The sequence below is a fragment of the Nipponia nippon genome, unplaced genomic scaffold (assembly GCF_047370975.1).
Source record: "Nipponia nippon isolate SJK-2023a ecotype South Korea unplaced genomic scaffold, ASM4737097v1 scaffold_3, whole genome shotgun sequence".
Classification (NCBI taxonomy): domain Eukaryota; kingdom Metazoa; phylum Chordata; class Aves; order Pelecaniformes; family Threskiornithidae; genus Nipponia; species Nipponia nippon.
The window spans coordinates 16,906,298-16,920,733 of NW_028262347.1; the positions used below are offsets into that span (position 1 = coordinate 16,906,298).

The 14,436-nt window shown below is 37.7% G+C and overlaps 1 protein-coding gene across 1 annotated transcript in view; it reads left to right on the top strand.

The window, feature by feature from the left end:
• Positions 1–14,436, top strand: part of SLC2A13 (solute carrier family 2 member 13) — a 165,702-nt gene that overhangs the window by 112,572 nt on the left and 38,694 nt on the right. The window contains exons 5-6 of the mRNA XM_087765967.1: positions 3,524–3,687; positions 8,615–8,735. Of these exons, the coding sequence (XP_087622093.1) occupies positions 3,524–3,687; positions 8,615–8,735 (285 nt within the window). The remainder of the gene's footprint in view (positions 1–3,523; positions 3,688–8,614; positions 8,736–14,436) is intronic.

Genomic DNA, 14,436 nt, shown 5'->3' on the forward strand with positions numbered 1-14,436 from the left:
TAGAGCAGAAGGAGAGGATCTTTGTTCGTGCACAGCTGCAGAAAAAGAGCATGTAAATCTGTTGAAATTGCCATCATTTCGTTTTTTCTTCAATATTTAATCATTTGCTTCTTGGCTATTGCACTACTTGCCATTTCACTTTGTGTTATTTCAGTTGAGTTGAGAAAAAAAAATGGAGGGTTTCATTATCTCTAGGGACTGATTTTCTTGGACTGAGTAGTTGGACAGTGATTTCCAAAGTATTGTGCTAGAAAATGTTAACAAAACCTTGCAAAGCAGTGCCAGAGTACTCTTATTTTTGTTTTCTTAAAAGCAAAAATGTAAATGTTATTAAGATGTTGAAAGGTACTTCTGAGTTACTTAGATTTATTCATTAATTTTACAGGAATGACAAATTCTGTCCAAAAAAAAAGCTGACATCCTTAGACAGAAACTTTGTTGGAGTAGACTTGATATAACAGATGGGCTGGAGCAGCCCCTTGTGAAGGATGAGGGCAATCAAAGCTGTGATGGCAGCTTATCGACAGTCATTTTTTTTTTTGATTGAGAGCTACAAAGCCTGGCATGGTGGGCTGCTTCTCTGCTGCTGAATGAGCTAACCTGGGAACCCTGATGCATCTGGAATTGTCTGTAAGACCTGCTTGAAGGGGGGAAAGTCTCCTTTTCTTTAAACATTGGATGTCATTGCTTTAAAAAAATACTGACTTTTTAAAGGAGAAGAGGGAGAAAAGTGTTTAGGGGTGCTTCATTTCCTCCAATACTGTGCATTTTCAGTATATAGTCAAAGGATTAGTCGGAGGATTCTTGACTGTGGAAATGTTTCAGGTTGCTTGCTTGCTTGTTTGTTTGTTTTTTTAATGTACAGCAACTCTTGATAGAACAACTTCATAATTTTGACATCCTCAGAAATCATCAATATTAAAATCTTTCTATATATATCCGACTCAGTTACTTTGTGTGGCTTTGTAATTGTCTGTATTTATTTGCTTTCTAAGATACAGTACTTGCTTAATTCCAAGGATACACATGTGCTTTTGTAATTTTCTTTACGCTTTAGAAAATAAGCTAGGACTGCACAACTTTGTCACTGAAATTACATTCCCTGCAGGAGCTGCAGTATTCACTGTGGCTATATAATATCACAACTTGACCTTTTTCTGCCACATAGTTTTTTTTCCTTGTCAGGAAGAAATTAAAAAGACCTGTCATCTTGTTACATTAATAGGCAGTTAGGGCTGCACAGGTTGGTATAAAAAATGGACACACTAAAACAGGTAAACATAAGCAAATATATTTAGTAGTTATCATAATCTATGCAAGTATGCTTTTAAATTTTTGAAATTGGATTGCTGTGCCATAATAAACATGAACGTCATTGCCCAGCACCCAGGCTTTGGTAGCTTGGCATTTGGATTTGCAGAACCTAAATTTCCCTGGTTCGTTTTCCATACAAGTGAAATATGTTGCTTATTTATGGATAAACAGTAAGCTTCTAGTTGAAAATATATAACCAGCGAGTGCAATAAGCAGCCAGAAGGCATGTCAGGGGCAGAAGGTGCCTGTTTGTATATATCAGGCAGTAGACATCTATGTGCTTTTATGTGATTCTTTATTCTTTGCTTTTTTAACTGTGTAGTATCAGTACGCTATACATTGCTGCTGACAACTGGCAATTTCTGACTTCCCGGTAGGACTGGATTTTGAGAAGATTTAGATGTGTGGAGTTAAATGTGGCTTCCTGAAGCCTTGCCTGGTGGAAGTAAATAGGAGTTTCATCGTAGGTGTCAGTGGGCCAAGACTTGACATTTATTGTTGTTTTCCTACCCTGAAGAAGAAGAAAAGCGTATTGGGAGATCAGAGACTGTTTGGATGATTTTGGTGACTAGAACAGTGCAGTACGATGTAAGTTTTGACAGGCAGTTAGCAATTTAATTTAGAGGGCCTTAAGAAGTGAGGACGCATTAACATTAGTGTTTTAATTTAGATGATGTCTATCCTTCATGAATCTTCATCTCTTCAAGATTTACGCCCTTGCCGGCATCTCAGAGTGTGCAGCTCTTTCAGACGAAATGAGCCCGGATGAGGCATTGCAGTTGCTAACGGGCAGGCAGACCACGGAGCCAGGCTCAAAACCCATGTGTATGTAGATACGGGGTCCTCAGTACCAACAGTTTCACTCTGGAGGTCCTCTCCTGCAACACCACGAGTTGGTTGTGTAGGCATGGCCTCAAATGGCTGTACTGGTGGGGAAGAGGAGCTGAGGAAGGGAGCTGGGAGGATCTAAATACCTTGTCTTAGCCAACCGGCAAGGCAGTACCATCCAGCCATAGGCGCAATCATTTATGGCTGGTAGTGTCTGAAATGGCTCAAGCACTTTTGCAAGTAGTCAGTTGGGCATATTGTGCATCATGGATTACTGATTTGAAATAAAAAGTATTTTATGCTTAGAAAAATGTGGACCACTAAAATTTCTGAGGATAACACATCTGGGCATTCAGGCACAAAGGGGACATTTAAAGCAAGCTTCATTTTGACCAGAGGGGAAAAAAAAAAGTGATCTTTGACATTTTTGATGGTTATTACTGTGTGAAAGCCTATAGGCTGCTAGGTATTTGAGGGCTTGAATATTCAGTATTTCAGTCAGCACAAATTAATAGAACAAGATGAAAAATGCTTCTGCAGCGTGAACAAAACTACTCGTGTTTTCCTGAAGGTTTATTTAGCTCTCCCTGAGAACATAGGCACAATATCTGCGTTCATTTGATCGCTGTGGAAAATGGTAGAAGGCTTCCTTTTCTTTCCCTTTTCATTTTGTTCAGTTGATTTATTTATGAGTTACTGTTTGTGTGGAATGGTTGATTCGTTTTAGAGAGAAGTGGAAACTTCTGCCAAATGCTCCTGTTGGGGTAGATTCACATCCCTGCAATGTGGCGCTAAGGCATTTCAAAGCAATCGTAGTCTGGTTCACACAAAAGTAATACAATAGAGAAGGTTTCGGGCGCTTCGGTGGCAGTGAAATAAAACTGCAAAACCTAAAACCAAGAGGTTGCAAGTGTCGCCTGCAACATGTTGGATGCCATAGATTAGTTCTGTATGACCTTTAGAGGGAGTGAAAACATATTTGATTTTTGAGCTATCTTTCCCTAGACAGTACAGAGAGTGCTAAAATCCTGCATGTTTTGGCAGAAAAAAAGATAGAGCACAAAGCAACAGCTAGATTTGAAAGCTGGATTTATTTAAATTAAAAATGCAAACCCCATTTCTAGCAGAATGTGATTGACCATTGAAAATATAAACAGCCAAGGGAAAGGCAATTCGTCTCTTGATGTCTTCCAGGCAAAACTTTAGTCAAGTGCAAGTTATGCCTGATTTCCAGGGTAATGGGGTATCAGTCTGCAGCTGTGTTATGCAGGAGATCATAGTTGATATTTGTTAAGACCTTTTTCGATTTAAAATCAGAAACTATAACGCAAGCCAAATTGAAATCAACAGTGTTCGTATTTGTGTCTCCCTCCGCTCGCAGGTACTACAGTGCTACCATTTTGCAGATGTCAGGAGTTGAAGACGACAGGCTTGCAATCTGGCTGGCTGCACTGACAGCATTTATAAACTTCATTTTTACTCTCGTGGGAGTCTGGCTTGTTGAAAGAATGGGTCGCCGGAAACTTACACTTGGTAGCTTAACAGGTGAGTGCTTAATTAGTGTATTGTATATTCCTCATAATTATTAATCAAATGAAAGTAATATTTCAAGTGCTAGTTTTATCACAGTGGTCCTCTTTAAAATAACAGTGTTGACCTCATCTTCTCCCTGAAATCATATAGCTTTTCAAGACTAGTAGTATAGTACCGCAGCTCAAGGCTAATTTAAAAAATAGAGGTTTAGCCTGCTGTTTTTTCAGGCGCAGTTTCTCCTTCAAGCCATGTTTGACAATGTTTTCATTTAGCTTTTTATGCTTTTTTTCATTATAAGGAATCAAATGCTTGGAACTTTACAGCTGATTAGTTTTTAAATCTCATGTGTGTATACGTGATATGTAATTTCTGTCTCATTAATGTGAATTCAGAACATCTTATCAAGAACTACTGGAGAAAGCGTATCACATAGCCATTTCAGCACTTTTTAAAAATGAATGCAGTTCTTTGCATGTCAAATACAATACAGTAAATACCTTACCTACACTAATGTGATTTTAATTCATCTCCTGTATGAGATACTGAAAGACGGAATTCTGGATTTGTACATTTTTTCCAAATATTTAAACACCATAACTCATCACGTAGCCGTCTCTTGGAAGCAGGAAAAGGCAGAGCAAGCAGTCTTGCCTATGCTGAACCGTGTCCTGCCATTTACCCAGTAAGTCCCTGCTTGCTCCCGTGTTACGTGCTTGTTCCTTCTGAAGTGATCTGTGACCGATACCTGCCTCTGTCTGAAAGGTTCGGACGTTTCCAAGAACAGGGTTTGGAAGAGAGAAACAGTTCCTGCTCCTCTTAAAATAATGTTCACAAGTGTTTAGCTAGGAAGGTTTAATGTCTCCATATTTTGTTCTGTTGTCGCTGTCAGGGATCCAAACTCCTAGTTAATGCAACACAGCAGAGTGGGGGACCACCTGCCAAGTCGCTGGCCATCTGCAGTTCCCAAGGGATGGGAGTTGATCTACACTCACAGTATTTGAGTGCATTGATGTAGGCCGAACAGTGATGGCACAGTGTTGCAGCTGGTTTGATACACAGTTACCCAAATTTGTAAATTAAAACATGCAGTTTGGAGGCAATTTGGTATTTCCAAGTTATAATAAATGTGTATTTGGAGTGTTACCATTTTGATTTGGAGTCGAGAAACCTGAAGTGTTTTTCACAATCCAAGTTCAGAAATGTAGTTACGACAGAGGAGATTGGAAAGGCACGTTCTTCACGTCTTAAAAAAAAAAAGAACGAAATTCTCAAATTGCTACTTTTATCGCAGTCTACTTCCAGATCAGTTAAAATACATCCTCCCTATAAGTTCTATTCCTCCAGCCAGCGCCAAGTCTCTCAGAGGGGAAAGACCCATCCTGTATCATTTCCTATGCTCAATACCCCTTTTTCCCCCATGGTACTTGTCTGTTTTCTTGTCTTTCTGTGAAGTGGATCTCTCCTCACACTGCACTGGTACTTCTGGTTCTTGGGTGCTGCCTCTCGTTTATACTGTATTAGAATGGAGGATTTATACGTTTATATATTTGGTCCTGATACCTTATACATCTGGGCAGCTCCTCAGGAGTTGTTGCTTATCTGGACCCAGCTGTATAGGTGTCATTCCCACATGGACTTTTCATACAATCACAGAACTCTTTCCTTTTTGGCTCTGGTTAACATATTTGAAGGTCATATTTGAAAGGTAGATATAAATGTCTCTTACAAAGCATATTAGTCATAGAACAGAGAAGAATATAGAAGTAAGACACAGAATTAAGGAAGGAGAATAATACAGTTAAGAGTTATTTGTTTATGATGTTTGGACACAAAGTAATTATTTGGTAAAAATATTCTTGGTCCTTCTGTGGTCAGTTGCCAGTCTGCAGCATCACTTGATCCATGCTGCATTGCTTGCTGTGTTCTTTATCATACAGTCCCTCCGTAAGGAAGATACAAATAATGACAGTAATGAAATCGTATGTCATCTCTCTGTACTATTTAGAATTTTTTTATGTGGTGTTTGACACTTTGTTTGAGGTAGCGGTGGATATGATGTGTTTTCCTTAGCAAGTGGGCTGTTTAATAAAATGATAATTACTAAATCTGCTGATGGATTTGTTTTCCATGATGATTTTTCTCGTGGGGTAAACATATTTTACTGCTCTACTTTGGTTTGCATTTCTAAGGACATTGACTTTCACACTGAGTTACTACTGTCTGCTTCTCTGGTCTTTTGAGAAGCCAGGTATGCCTCAGTCTCCCATTACATAGAATGAGGACAAAACTACTACCTTTGCCTGCTGCTGCAAGGGTGTGGGGTTTTTTTTGGTAAAGGTTAATTGATTTGATGTTTGTTAGGTGATAACCTACAAGAATAATCAGTAGAGATATAGTAATGTTAATATTTTGATTAATAGCCAACATACTGTAATATAATTTTGTAAACTCATGCAGCTTTTCCTGCTTTCCGAAAACATTTGGGAAAGAGCTATTTTACATTTAATTTAATGTATCTCTATTATTTTCAAAATATTAGCAACTTTTGAAAAAATTAGTCTTTCGGATAGATCCAGAAGCCTTAGGAAAATTACAGTAAACTGCATCTGCCAAAAAAAAAAAAAATCACACCTTTTCAGTTCTCTTTACTACAGTTACTGATTCCTCTTAGTTTCCCATTCATTTTCTATCTTGGCATCATTTCTTTATCTTTCTTTTGCTCTTTTCTTCAGTTAATTTCTTTCTTTAAAGCTGTTAATTGGGAAACATGAAGGAATTCTGACAAGTGCGATATCCATTTCATTTGTGTTTTCCTTTTTCCCCTTCAGAAATTGTCAATTGAAAGCATGGTGGTATTTGGGCATTGGACGATTTGTATCTCTTTTTGTAACAGAGAGCATCTAAAATATCTTCAGGATATTTCCTTTTTTTTTTTTTTTTTTTTAATCTCAGCTAATGATGTACTGTAATTGTATGTTTTTGTTCATCCTAGACAAACTTTCCACAGAATGAAAATATGTAATCAACTTCATTCACCAAGTTTACATATTCCGTACTTTTCCAAAGAAATAAGACATTAGCAGAGGTACTGGAAGTGTGTGTTAGTGTATTTGGTTAACTTAAAAGACAGACAAAGCATATTTAGACTGAATATAAAAAAGATTTTAAGCCCTGTCTAAAGATATTTGCTGCCTGGTTTATGGCATTTCGAAAGTACAGTAAATCTAGTGCAATATCCCGCCTGCCCAGAAAACTGGGATTGTTAGCGTACCTACTAGCCATAGCAGTACAAAGCCAAGTATAGAACAAACTGAAAGCACATTTTATGGTGGATAGGTGCTTTCTCCACATATAGTTTGTGATTGAGTTTAAGGTCTTAGTTGCCTCAGTTCGGGTAAACGTGTGGTCCAGTCATCTCCAGTTCATGCATATTCATGCCTATTAGCCATGGCTGCTGCACAGGCACATTCATGAATAATTTTATTACACAGATCTTGGTACTTAAGATATTATTTATATCTCAAAAAAGTTTTTCACATACTTGGTGGGTTTGCCTGCTAGGAAACTCTTGCTTTTCTCTTTAAAAACACCATCAAACCCACCCCCGAAACTGCCAAAACATCCCCTATGCCCTCCACCCACCAAAAAAACCCAAACTCCAAAATAAAAAGCAGATAATGTCTAATTTCTTAAAGATTGCCAGTGACATGTTAAGGTTTTTAATGTAGTGGCATTTCTAAAGGTTTGCACAGATGCAGAAAATTACTTACATGCTTCTAACATACAGAGCAAAGGGATGATGATGAGTATTTGGAATTGAATACAGTATCCTTCACCTGCCGTCAACCATTAAGCTATATCACTGCGCACTTCTATATGTATGCTGCCTTCCGACTGGGATGTGCTTCAGTGATTTGTGAGTCTGTTTTTGTATGGTAAGGATAATGTTATTAGATCATTAGTAACTAACTCACGAATACTGTTATCACTAGTTTTGTATTTCTAGATCAGGCTGTCCATGTTATATGTGACCTCTCAAATAAGACACGCCACATAAATATTGAGTATACAAATAGGTATACAGGGTATTTTATACAACATAGAACTCGATGCTTTGTCGAGTAGCAAGATGTAAAGGTTTTGTAAGTCTGAGTTTGGGATAGTTGCAGTAGTATCATGAGTAGTGAAGTATATCAATTTTCATTAAAATGATACAGCATATTGTGTGTGTGTGTGACAAATAAGGTAGGAAAACTATGGGTTATGTTCTAGTAATGGCCTGTTCCACACAGTATGAACCTTTTTTGCCATCTTCCCTCTCATCATTTCGCCCAGCTCATGCACAAGGAATTTGTTGGGGAGGATGGGAGCAAATAGATGGAAGAGGCCTTTTTCCTAGCAGATGTTATGTGTGCTCTTTGAAACGAGATCAGAAATTGCCGTTGGGCTTGTTGGTGGTGTTTTTATGAAAAGTCAAATTTCTCTCATTTCACAAAGGGAAGTGGAGTCAATGAAAAAGCTGATGCTATTTTCTGTTTTACAGGAAAGCCTGCAAGTCTGGGTGTGGGAGTGGGAAGAAGTGTGGTGATTTCAAAGTCACTATTAAATTTTACCTTTACAGCATTATTTTCAACATCAAAAAAAATATATCTGTTCATTCATGCAGTCTTCACTTCTGCATATTAAAAAAAAAAATCTCAAGCTATTAATTTAATATCTGGACATTAAACCTGATGCACTTGACTTTAACATCTAACCTAATTCAAGATGCAGATGTAGCAAAGGGTATTTTTCTTAGGTTCTCATCACAACTCCCTAGCAAATGCTGTATGCATAGTAATGCGATGCCTTCCTTTCCCAAGCATAATTCAGTTCAATAGAGAATTATTTCATGTACTCTGGAGAAAAGTATCACATTGTTCTTTATCTGTATTTTTAGGTACTGCTGTAGCACTCATTATCCTAGCTTCGGGATTTTTGCTATCAGCTCAGGTCTCGCCAAGAATCACACTTAATCCACCAGATCCTTCACATCAAAACTCTACCTGCACAAAATACAGGTGAGATTTCATGATCATTCATCTGATCTTCTTGAAGATTGTTTCCAATTAATTGAGTTTTACAACCTAGTGTACATAATAGACAATTATTCACAAAGTCTAGTACAACGAGCTAAACTAGATACCTAAAGTTAAAATCCTAACTTCCCTCAATAGAGAAAATTAGACACTCTGCTTAAATGCTCTGAATAATCCTTTGGAGTTTCTTGGACTAAATAAGGTGGTTAAGTGGCAAACTCCACACTTGAGATCTCCTCTGTTATATCACACCTGCTGCAATTTATAATGGACACAAAGTTAGGAATATTTTAAAAGTAATTTGTGAATATAACAGTGGTTATTTGTCTGCTTGTAGATTTGTCATGTGTAACAGCTGTGAACTCTTCAAGACGATGTGTTCCTTGCCTTTTGTCTTCCTGAGTGGGAAAAAAATAATCTTCAGATAATTACAGATCCATCAACAACTAAAACAAATGTGATTTTTTTTTTGACCTTTTTTTTCAATAGTGGGTAGAAGATGCACTTTTGTATGCAATCATAGTTTCAGATAACATTACTTCTGGGGTGTTAGGAATGTTTCATTTTCTGTATTTTGTGGTTTTTATTCACATGTGAGTGCTCTTATGTTCATGTAGCTGGCAGACTAGAAAATTCCCTGTTGAGAGAAGACTAGTTAAATGGCTGAAGAAATTCTTACTTATGTTCAAAATCTATTTTATATGTGTTTGCAGTACACAAATATCAAGAAATGAGAGGTACGCTTCTAGTTTCCTAGTGATATTGGCTAGAAATGTGATTCATGGCTTTTCATATGCCAGCACAATGTCTTAAGTGAAAGATTTAGAGGATCTGAAGCTTTGTAGACCCCTGGGAAGGCGACAGAAGGTCTTCAAAATAGTATAAATAGATGCTAATAACAGCAACATTAGATACTACCGGATATGAGGATCCTTACATGCAAAAACTCTATTTTTATTTGTTTTCTACTGCAGAGTCAACTCTATTTTGCAATTTTCGAGATACGCCTATACAGCTTTTTCAAATGGCAAGTAATCTGGTTGAAAGCTGCAAGGAGGGGAAGAGCTTCCAAATGCTCTTCTTTCAGAATAAGATAACATCAATAGCAGGATGTGAAAAGGATTTGCCTAGGACTTAAGTTAACTATTTAGAAAGGATGTCTGGAGAGCACAGATGCACCATTCACAGAACTCATTATTTGTTATCTAATAAAGCTAGATGATTGTATAACCTGAAACAGTATAAAATAGGCGTAGAAGAAATATGGTTAGTCCACCTTAAGAAGTAATGAAAAATGATGCGACACAGTTTTCATGTTCCAGTTAACCACAGATAGTCAGGAAGGAAATTTTGACTCACTGCGGCTTGCTCAGTGTGCACTTCTGGGCAAAAGCATGAAAAATTAAAGCAGGTAGTTCTAGTAAAGGTATGTTGTTTTGTGAATTATTGGAATATTGTAATCTGTCATAATTTCTGTTTCTGACACGAAGTGAGCAAAAGCAGATACGATAGAAATTCAAAGGCTCTAGGAAAGGGTCTAGAAAAGAGCAATAAAAGAATTGCAATATTTTCATTTGGGAATATTGTGAAATAGGAGGAGCTCTCTTAGTTTACAGATATAAGTGAACATGTAGAGGGGGATGTGAAATAATGAGCAACGTATGAGAAAGCTTTAGTTGCTCCTATTTTAATCTTATAGTATACCTTGGTAAAGAGACACAAAAGCCGGGAGAGCTGAAACTAATAAATAGATGCAGTTACCCACAGATCACAGAATTAGGCTACAGCACCTACTATTTAAAAGGTTTTTAAAAAATAGGCATTTATATGGTTAATAACAGCTTTCACACTTGTGTATCTAAAAGTATATTTGGGATATCAATTTTCATGCTTCAAAATATCACCAAACGCTGACCTTGCTAGAGCCAGAGGAAGAATATTCCTTCAGCATCATGAATATTAGTGTCCATTTTGCGAGATGGTATCAGCCACTGACTCCGTACCGGGAAGCCTCGAAATTCCAGGTGTCTTTAGCCAAAGGAGCAGTAAGTGCAAGAAATATTCTTTGCTTTTGGCATGGGTCAAGGGAAGAAATACATTTTAAACATTTTATCTCCAGTGATGTCTCCAGAGGAGCTTAGTTTTGGCATGCCTTTCTGCCAAGCTCTTGTAGCCACATATAGAGAATATATGCTAATTCATTCCTTTATCTAAATTATTTCTGGAGGTGATGACATATAGGCATACATTATACTTGACTTGGAAAAGTGGCTGTTCAGGATACGGGTAGTCCTGCTTTCTGTGCACGTGGTCAATAAGCTGAATGAAATTTAAAAAAATTATTTTGTCGTGAGAAAGTAGATGGTGTCTTCACCATTCCACTCGGGTTAGAACTTAGCATAACATGCATGGTCTTGGAAAGAAGAGGAGGTGGGGACTGCAAACCAAAGGAAAGCTAAAGGCTGGGCTGTATTTTGTGGGGCTCGCCTCTCTCTCCTTTTTGGCCCTGAAGGTATTCCCTGTGGCAGTTATAGAGTTGGGTCAAAGAGATTCTCAAACCTGAGCATTTGGAAGTAAAAGTCTACTCTGCATAATGCCAGTCTTGCATATTTTCTATGCTACTCTAAGAATAATGGCACAAACAAACAAAGAAAACAAACCAGTTAAGATAGGCTGCAAATACAAAGTAAAATATTTTCATTTGGTGTAGAGACGTATAATATCATAGTTGATCAACAGCCAAAAAATAATCTGTACATCAGTGGAAAAAAAAATGAATGTAATCCTCATTCACAAGGACATCATGGAAATAATGCAAACCCAGCAGGACACCCTGAACACTGAAATTGTTTTTGCCTCCTCACAGGTGGAAGTGGGTGGGTGTCTCACTGTGGAAAGGCAAGGCGAATGCTCATCTGTGTGCCATCCTTAAATCAAACTCCATTTTCACACGCAACCTGTATAAGGTTGCATAGATGTTTGCAGTGTGACCACTTCTCTTCTTTGATCCTAATCTCTTCAGCAGCTGTGGTCTGTTACTTACCATCAAGGCCACAGAGAAGCTCAGAGGTAAATTTAGGAGTACAAAACAGCATCGTCCCAAAATCTGTAATCTTAAAAATTAAAAGATAAGGTAGCCATTCCTGTTATTATTCTGACTACTCAAAACCCTATAAACATGTTCCTGTTTTTACTGGGGACTTGCCTGGTTCTGGAAGGAGGTCAAGGTTAGGGCATGTGCACTAGCTACCCTCCTGCCTTTTCCCAGTCTTCAAAGAATCAAAGGTGTGACTGTCCCAGTCTGTCTTTCTCCAGGACATTCACCCGTTTCTGGAAAACGACTGTTGTCCTGTTGCCTTGCATTCTTGGTCTTTTGGTCTCCTTCCATTCATATCTCTGTCTCTCTTACTGCACTTCTGGAGACTTGGTCAGCTGTAGAAGACATAATGTGAATTTGTTCTGCTTAAGCAGTTTTTTCACCTCAGCTACTGTATGAAAATGGTAACTTTTGTGTTAAGCTTAGGTTAACCCTGAGGCTCATGTCCTAGGGAAATGATACTTGTGGACAAGAACTTTCTCAGGTTCCTTCCCAAACTGATTGTCTTCAGAGTTTGATTAAAATAATACAGGCGGTGCCAGCTGCCCTGAACACACAAGGGCTCTGTTGTTCATCTTTGAATTAGTCACCCTCATGTGGTTACTGTTCCTCAGCTCATCGTACAAATAACACACCACTGAGATGAAGGCACCAATATTTAGTACTCTTACATAACAATTTTACAAGATAGCTAATGGGCAGAATTATATATTTTCTTTATGAATTTAGCAAAAGTATATAATTGGGATCAGTCCTGAAAAACTCAGCTAACCTAGTAACTGAAGCTCATTTTATTGTAGTTAATAGCCTTAGGATACATATAGTAAGTATGTTAGCTATTGTACTTTATTTTGTTAACTTATTGACAATCTGATTTATCTGCAAACTAGACATCAGTATTCTTCATACTGTCACTGTGTCACAGAACCAGTATTTTTTTTAAATATGATTCTCATTTTATGTTTCTAATGTCAAAGTGACTGAGCTACTGGTCATTCTGAGAACTGAGAATTGCAATAATAAATATAGTAATGCATTTCTGCTATTAAGGTCAGAAAATTATGAGTATGTAAAGAGACAAACATGTTTGAGAATACTTTTGCCAGCTCTTATGAAATGTAATTAAAATTCTGATAGACAGTTTATGTTGTAGAACTGTAAAATGACCTCGACAGAGTCTTGAATTTTATTAAGAAGATAATATAAGGATATATCACTTGGTAATAATTGTCCATCTGCTGGCATGTTGCTCCTATCAATCAAAACTTGTAATTTAATTTAAAATCATAAGGAATAGGAAGTAATATGTCAGTTCCATGTAGTAAGCATCTTTAATATGAATGAGGAAGAACTCTCATCAATTTAAACCCAAAGATCTGAAAAGTGACTTACCTGAACTACAACGTCTGTGAGTGTAATGCAGACCCTGCACTGTTAACATTTCCTCTTTGTCTTTGAATCAAACTCTGCATTACTGAGGGAACACAGTGATATTCATATAGTAACCTATTAACATTTCACATCTCCGCGAATACTTCTAAGACTTTGCTGTTTAACAAAAACTGAAACAATGCTTAGGGAATTATTTTGTAAAATCTTCCAAAGTGATGGTGTTACACTTTCTATGGTCTGCGGGTTTTAGTCACATAAGGATGATTTTAATCAAGTTTGAACAAGGCTTGTATCTGATCTGCCCAGAAGCTGGGAGTATAGTATGTATGTGTAGGGTCTCTTTGAAAGAGTAGTTTTAAAAGTAAAGTATTCTACGGAAACTGCCATTATGCTCAGAATAAAGGTACATGTAACTCAGTTGTTTCTGTTAATTATTGTGTGTATTGCTCAGTTCCAGGCATAAATCAGGAAGGTGTTGTCCTGGGGGCTATATCAATTCAGAAAAAAAGATCATCAAAGACGAGAGACAATTGATACCTATGTGTGAGCAGATCAGGACACTTTTCATGTGGTGTCAGCATTCCAGCACAGTCTGCTGTCAAGGTGCTTATAGTAGTAGTGGTGTAGCCATGACAATCTAAGGACTTAAGCAAAGCAAGGCTTGTAGAGAGTAATTTCCTTTATAGGACTATGATAGGTAGGAAAAATGGATGAGCCATCGGGGTCCTCTTCAGGTCTAAAGCACAAGTAGCACACATCAAGAAGTCGAAAACAGTTGCTCTGAGTTTATATAAATTGTGTTGCTTAGTTGAGGCATGTGAGTCTTCAGAAGAGAGGGTTTAAGGAAAGTCTGAAGTGAGCTAATGTATTTATACGTGGCTGGCATATCAAGAAGGATAAGGATTCAGTACTGGTCTGGAACTGACCTAGGAAGGAGTCACTGAAGAACAGTTTCAGCGGACTAGATGGAGCAGGAGCCTGATTTGAAGATGAGGAGGGGTTGATCATACTTGAATATAACTCTGATTTAGATCTGTTGGAGTAGATGCATGGTAAATTACAGCACTGCAGGTAGCATATGAGTACTGTGATTATAACTGGTAGCTTTTCCTTATGGACATCACTGAGTGGATACATGTGTTACCTAACAGACTGCCAGCAGACCTCAGCAAATAAACGTCTGATGTTTGGTCT